The sequence below is a fragment of the Diplotaxodon limnothrissa genome, linkage group LG16 (assembly GCF_057381915.1).
Source record: "Diplotaxodon limnothrissa isolate DT_005_m linkage group LG16, D_limnothrissa_male_GT1.1, whole genome shotgun sequence".
NCBI lineage: Eukaryota > Metazoa > Chordata > Actinopteri > Cichliformes > Cichlidae > Diplotaxodon > Diplotaxodon limnothrissa.
This window is the reverse complement of record NC_140611.1, coordinates 35254299-35261767: the sequence shown is the minus strand read 5'-3', so window position 1 is coordinate 35261767 and position 7469 is coordinate 35254299. Positions and strand designations below refer to the sequence as shown.

At 37.9% G+C, this 7469-nt stretch overlaps 1 protein-coding gene across 1 annotated transcript; it reads left to right on the top strand.

Moving 5' to 3' along the window:
* On the top strand, positions 1-4045 carry LOC146616584 (uncharacterized). Its single transcript, XM_085374897.1, has 6 exons — positions 1-60; positions 818-1088; positions 1197-1334; positions 1764-1895; positions 2024-2055; positions 3366-4045. Exons 1-6 carry the CDS (start codon positions 37-39, stop codon positions 3639-3641), a joined length of 873 nt encoding a protein of 290 aa, XP_085231023.1. The 5' UTR covers positions 1-36; the 3' UTR covers positions 3642-4045.
* Positions 4046-7469: the final 3424 nt, after the last annotated feature.

Sequence of the window (7469 nt, the reverse complement as noted above, 5' to 3'; positions counted from 1 at the left end):
CTGCTAAACTTTAATCGCTCGCTTTAGAGTCAAGTCATGACTGAATTTCTGTCAACAAAGGTAAGCAGCACGTATTTGCCATGTAATGCAGTCCATGTAATTCTACCAGTGATATTATTTCGACTTGATATGCATTAAGAAACATCGGTTTTATTTTAGCCTATACATACTACTGTAACCATTCCTCGCCGTCAGTCCCCTGACCGTGGTCGGGAGACGCGAGGGGAGATGCTTCCTCCAGGGCCGAAGTTTATCCTCCTTCGGGGTTAACTCCCTTCACTTTTGTGGAGTAGTGAGACAGACAGACACTACTCTGTAAAGGCTCTGTAAATAGTTTGCATGTACAGAGGCGTAAACGGCTTGGTCCTTTACGCACAGAAAATTACGCAATCTATTGCCATGTAATCTATTCCATATGTGGCACATATTTTAAGAGAAGTCCTTAAAGGCACCATTATAGCAGAAGAAGCTTCTTCCCAGCATGGTACCAGAATCTTTACTTGTGAGGTTTTGAGTTTATTCATTTAGTACCAAATCGGGCAGAGCACGTGACCCTTGATATTAGGCTAACCCAGTAAAACACTTTCGATTCCGTTTGAATAGTTTTCATTTTACGCCAAAGATAAAACCGTTCAAAGTTCGGAAATAGTAACACCGCTAAAAAAAAAAAAAAAAAAAAAAAAAGCTCACTATGTATGATGCACGCAGACCCACATCCGGACAAACAAGTCTGAGTCTCTCACACGAACTGCGTTAAAGTCTGTGTCATGCTCAAGAAAAACGTTGAATTCCACAAAGTATGTCTGCACTATTTCAGGCCACGGACAAACTAAACTCACAGCTCAACAGACTGTGCGTATGGCTTTCGAGTGACCCTGAGTACATCCTGGAGCACTGCGGGGATATCCTATCCGTGAATGAATATAAAAAGGTAATAAAGCAAAGCAGTGGTTCAGAGCAGATGAGAGAACTTTTGGAAATAATCATTCAAAAAGGAGAAGATACCTGTCAGAACTTTATTGACACTCTGAGGAAGCACCAAGGACACTTCCCACAACTGAAGCAGTTTTTCGTCACTGAAGCTGAAGGTGTGTGAAAGTCCCGTGTGGTCTGGGCCGAAAATGAGCCTCGGCCTGTGAGATTACCACCAAAGGAAAGCTGAGATTACATTATTCATATATATGTCTATTTTATAGTTCCAGGTTCATCCACTCCAAGCATGTTTGCTGATGGTAGCAGTGTTGTGTCCTGCAGAGAAATTACAAACACAACTGCAAAAAACATTTCAATTAACATTCAAACAGTAAGCCAGCCGGCAGACAGCAGTTTGTCTGGTAAGAGGTTTTTTATATTTTTTTCTATGTGGAATCATATAAGGGAAACCATTAAATGCACTCATTAACACTTTATATTAGGTACACCTTTTCAACTGCTTGTCAATACAAACATCTACTCAGCCAGTCACATGGCAGCATCTCAGTGCATTAAGGCAAGTAGACATGTTCAAGACAAGCTGCTGAAGCTCAAACCAAGCATCAGGATAGGGAATAAAAACGATTTGAGTGAATTTGAAGTTAATTTGGTTTGGTAGTAGTTCATTATTATACAAGCAGTGAAACAGCTATTTTGCTGTATTTCAGTTGAGTCAGTAGCTATTTTCAAACATATTTAAAGTTTGTTTTCAGTTTGAGTCTTTTTATATAGATTTTATTACAACAAGCTGGAAATTAATTTTTTCTTCTTATTTTTTCTGCTTCTTACAGGAAATATTAAACCCCAAGCAGATCTCACTGCAAGTGGCGGCGGTGTTATATGTGCTGATAAAATATCAGGTGTCCATGTTGATGAGTGTATAAATTTCTCAGTGAGTGTGAATGCACCACAAGAAAACACAGGTAATATTTTGACCTTAAATGTGTAATTATTGTTGTTGCTTTTTGTTAGTCTGTAATTCATAAATCAAATTATGCAAGATTAAAAAAAGACTTTTGGAAAGTAAGTAATTCCTGATGGTTTTTCTCAGGTATGGTAGAGGACACACAGCCACCTCCTGAGGTACAGTACAAGAATAGTGTTACTGGCAAGAACACACATAGAGGTGTTCACTGACACAAGATGGTATTGATGGTTTTGGGATAAGTCAGTTGAAGTTAAAGTTATGCTTCCTACACAAACAGGGGGAAAAAACGGATATCCTACAGTCTTAGTAAATATTGCACATAGTAGGTCTTACCTCAAATGAACAATTGTAATATTTTCTTAGTTGGCCAATGATCTGGCACACAATCACTTGTGAGGTCAAAGTGTATTTTTTGTTTTTAGAATTTGTTACCTTATGCAGCTCTTTCTCCTAAATGTGCCACGGTACTGGCATGGTTATAGGGCATGGTTTATTCTTCCTGAGAAGACTGATTTGCCCTCCTCAGTGTATCATTGTAAACATATAAAAATTTGAATGTTCATTTTTGTCATTTCATTCTAAAAGGTAAATTCGACCGATATAACATGTAAAGTGAAACATTTCAAGCTTTTTGTGATAATTTTAGGTCAAAGCTCATTAAGAATCACAAATTAGAGCATCTCAAATGATTAGAATATTGTCTAAAGTCAGTCAAAAAAGGATTTGTTACAAAAGAGTGCATTTATCCACTCGGTACATGGTTGGAGCTGCTTCAAAATAAGTGGCTCAGTGCAGGGTGACATTTAGCTCAGCTGAGTGTTCCCAAAGCCTGGTAGTGACCTTCGCAGTTCTCTGTTGATTTGGGTGTTTCTCAACTTCCGTTTGGTGTTATCCCAAAGATGAGGTGCAGGTGTGGCGAGTTGGCTGGCCAGTCGAGCACAATAGTGTCACGGTTGGCAAGTCATTTAATAGGAGTTGTGGCACTGTGGTCAGGTGCCAAGTCCTGCTGAAAAATGAAATTGTCATTTCCATAAAGCTTGTCAGCAGGTGGAAGCATGCTCTAAAATCTCCTGGGAGAGGACTGTTTTGACTTTTGATTTAACACAACAACATGGTGGAACACCTTCTGTATTCAGCAAGTGAATATATAGAGTTTTTTATAAATTTTATAAATAACATTTCCATAATAAAAATAGTGAAAACAGTTAATCACACAGGTGAATTTGTTTTTTCTGGACTGAAGTTTTGTGAATTAAGCCTCCTCACCTGGACTTTTCAGTCTTTCAGTATTTTGCTGGAAAAATATTTTCCTTTAAATGTAATTAATAATGTAGTTTGGCATGGATAAAAGAGGAATACATGGCACCAGTGAAAAAAAGAAAAAAAATCAAGAATTTATACAAATGCCTAGAAAAAAAATACATTTACTTCAGACTAATCAACAATACACTGTCATCTTTTTCAGGGTCCTGCTGTGAGAAAGATCAAGGAGCACAAGGTGGAACTCATTAACTGCCTGATGGGGGATGTCTTTATTCTGCAGTGTGTGCATGCCAAAGGAATCCTCTCTCCCAGACAATATGGAAATCTGAAGCACTCCTCTAACCCAGAACAAACTGTTACCAACCTGATAGATCTTCTGATGAGTAAAGGTGAAGAGACCTCCGATCAGTTTCTCCAGATTCTTAAAGATCCTGAAGTTGATGCAACGTATCCACAACTGAAAAACATTATAAAGTAACTGAGATCAGATCATATGTAATTTTTTTTTCAGCTAGGATGAAATTAAATAATGGTAAAGGGAATTAAATTTTTTGAGCAGTGTATATACACACTTGCACATTCCCACAATTTTGATGTAACTGTGTGAGATATACCCTTCTGCTTTTCAAAACAGGGCACTGAAGTAAAGACTATCCTCAGAGTTTCATACTAAATCTTAAGGAATTAAAAATGAAGCATGTGAAATGATTTTGTCTTGGTAGTTTGTAGATGATACACTGAGATTGGTTGTATTGTGGCGGACCACCAGGTGACTCCACTCACACACAAGTTGAAGGGAAGTGTGGGGGTGGAGATTTTGGCGCTGACTATATGTGAAGTTCTGTCAGTTAATAAAGTTGTTGGAGTGAGACACTGAGACCTCTCCTGTCGTTGTTACATACCTCCACAGTATACGTGTTATAGCTATGTATGGGCACCAGGTGACAGCATGAAATATGTTTATATTGTTAGTAGAGTTTTAACTACTACTGAAGAGAACACAGATGTTACAGCACACATGAAGTTTCACAAAAGTTGAGTGTTTAATGGAATAAAATGAAACTACTTCTCACACTGCTTTTTAAACATTTTTCTTTCAGTAATAATAAAACTATGTTGCTGTAGTTTCAGTGCATAGCATTTCAAACCATTTAAAAGTATCCTACTAATATCCAGGTTATCCATTAATAATTGCTGAGCTCTAATTTAATAGCAGAATACACATTGGTTATTCTGACTGTGCTTTCCATCCCCGTTGAAACAGTAATCCATCACTACAAGTTTTCCCCTCTTGGGTAATGTTGTATTCTGCTATAGTGGAGACTCTTCATAATCTACCCCAGGGCCTCCTCCCAGTAGGACATGCACGGAGAGAACACAATCTTAAGGGGTTTAATATGAGTGTCCAGGGTCTCTACTCATAGACTTCTTCTACTGCCACTCATAGTTTGATGCTGTCCTTTAATATTTTTGAGCAGTGAACATCAAAGTTGGTAGCCTGTCAATAAGGGCAGAAATTTATTAGACAAGATCAAATTAATCTGATTAAAGTGAATGGAAGATTGTGTCACTTCAAAATAATTCTTCTGATGAGTTAAAATTGTTTTACAATGAATTATATATAAGTAAACTAATGTTTTAAAATGCATATTATAGCAAAAACTGTTCTGTACAATGCAGTCAAATATCAAATATGCTTATATGGTGAAAGCTGTTTTTAAAATTCCAGGACAAAGACTTTTTCCATTGAGTTTCTGGGTCACTTGTACTGTACTGTCAAAAACACTTATTTACATTGTTTGTAACTGAGACGTATTTTATGTTTTTATGATACAAACCATTGTTCTATATTTAAATCATACACCAGGTACAACATTACGACCACCTGCCTAATACTGTGTTGGTCCCTATTTTGCTGCCAAAACACAACTGACACAATTCGTGAAGCTGAACTTAATAAATTGTGTAAATAATCAGTATTTATTCAGATTTGGAAGTACACATTTGTTGAAGTGCGTGCTTGTGAGTCCTCAAAAGTTACACACAAATTACTGCACACATTTATAAGTCTTAGTTCATGCTTGCAGATTCGTCTGTACCCATTTGTAACCCTTCTGAGGCAACTTTCTCTCCATACTCCATTACAACTTGGGCCTTGTTACACTCACATAAATCCTTACACTTGCACATTTGTCACCATGACAGGTGCTTCCAGGTTACTTTTGTTTCTTTTGTCTGTGAAGGTTCTCAGTCATCCAGGTCATCGTAGTCAAAGGAGCTTGCAAAGAAAAGCGTCTGGACTTCTTTAAGTTGCTTGAAGACGTTTCACCTCTCATCCGAGAAGCTTCTTCAGTTCTAAGGTCAAATGGTGGAGAGTCCCAGATATAAACCTAGTGGGAGTGACCCCCCACAGAGGGACAAAAGGACCCCCTGATGATCCTCTAATCGCCTGAGCCAAGGTGGGAAACTGGGCGTGGGTCCCAATCAGCCAGAGTTTCGGGTGTGTTCATTGTGAAACCTGGCCCCACCTTATCATGCAAATTCCTGAGGTCAGATGGCCCAGGATGTGAGTGGGCGTTAAGGCGTCTGGGAAGGGAACTCAAAACTGGATTATAGATGGCAGAGAGTTGGTGTCGTAAACCCCCGCCTCTGTTCAAAGATAGTCGCTCACAGTGGACATAGATGGCTTCTTTCACTCCTCTTTCAAACCATCTGTCCTCTCTGTCCAAAATGTGAACATTGGCATCCTCGAAAGAGTGTCCTTTATCCTTAAGATGCAGATGGACTTTGCAAGCTCCTTTGACTTTTGTTTCTTTTGTAGGTTTAACTGTACACCAGAGAACACTTGCAAGGAGAAGTTTCCATTTTTGCATCTCTCCTGTGTTTTTGTACCATCATGAAGTTTAGTTGCTGCTGTGTAAATTCTCCTTTTGCTTGGTTTACATTTTTCTGATATTTATTACTACTCAAAGTGTTTTTCTTAACCTCTTTCCTCACGGATGTCCAATCACGCCTTTTTGGATTTTAAACTCACTAAAAGATCTCCTCAGAGCAGCATTTCCCGATGCTGCAGTGTGAAGGCGTTGCCTACAAAGAGCATCAGGTAGAATATGGCTTTTCCAACTTGGTAGAATTATAGCCTGTAATCATGTGTGAAATATGAAAAATAAAATGTAGATGTAAATGCAATTCTAAATAAAAGGTCTATGGATGTTTTTTGTTTACAGTTTTGGAGGTTTTAGAATATAATACTGTTAAGTTTTCAGATCATATCCTTCACAAAATGTAGTTCAACAAGAGATGTTCTGTTTCTTTGGATGCAATCTTACCAAATACCAAAGATACAGACAATTAATAATATTTTTGGATAAAAACTGGATAAAAAGCACAAGTAGGAGTATTGGTTGGTTGAAACCAACCAAAGTTTCCATTATTTGATTCTGGAAAATTGCACTGAAAGAAAATTTGCTTGTTCAGGGTTTTAAGTGAGACTTACGAAGTTAGTAAGTATATGTCACACACAAAGGACATGCAGAGGGTTGGTGTGACAGAGGAGGATAGTAGGGACGGGGTGAGACTGGATGGTGATCTACTGTGGTGTCCACTAAGGGAGCGACTGAAAGAGGAAGAAGTGTAATGTTTATTCACTCTGACTGAATTTTAGACATTGTTTGAAATTAATTCCCATAACTGACGGAGCAAATTAAGCCCTGTAAAAGGTGACTTCAGTCAGTGTGTGTGTCTGTGACCAAATGATATTAATCGCAGTTGTAGTAAATGGTTTTTTTTGTTTTATTTCGTTTATTACCTGGAAGTAGTACTTCATGTTACAGATTTTAACTGAATTATGCTGCTGAACAGTAAGACTTAACCAGACAGAGGAAAATAATTAATGTCCTTTGTTTAGTGACTTTTTATAATTTAATATGAAGCTGAGAGGAAAATACCATCCAGACGAATTGTAGAGTTCAAAATGTGTGTTGACGACCTCTTTGCTGAAAGTTTTTATATATTGATTTCTCATGGATGAATTTATCCCACCGCAACCAGACTTGGAGGAAACTGAAGATTTAAAACTCTGCAGTTTCAGTTTTCTTCAGGTTATTGATCAGGGACTGTGTTACACCTGCATGATGATGCTACAGGTGCCTACAAAGAGCAGCTGGTTGGTCAAATTAAGCTTGGAGATGTTTAGAAATTTAGATTGCAAATAAATTTCTAAACTATTTGGAATTTTAAGTGTAGCAAAACATACTGATGCACATTTCAAGTGTTCAAAGCAGCCTATGCTATGATGTAGAGCCAC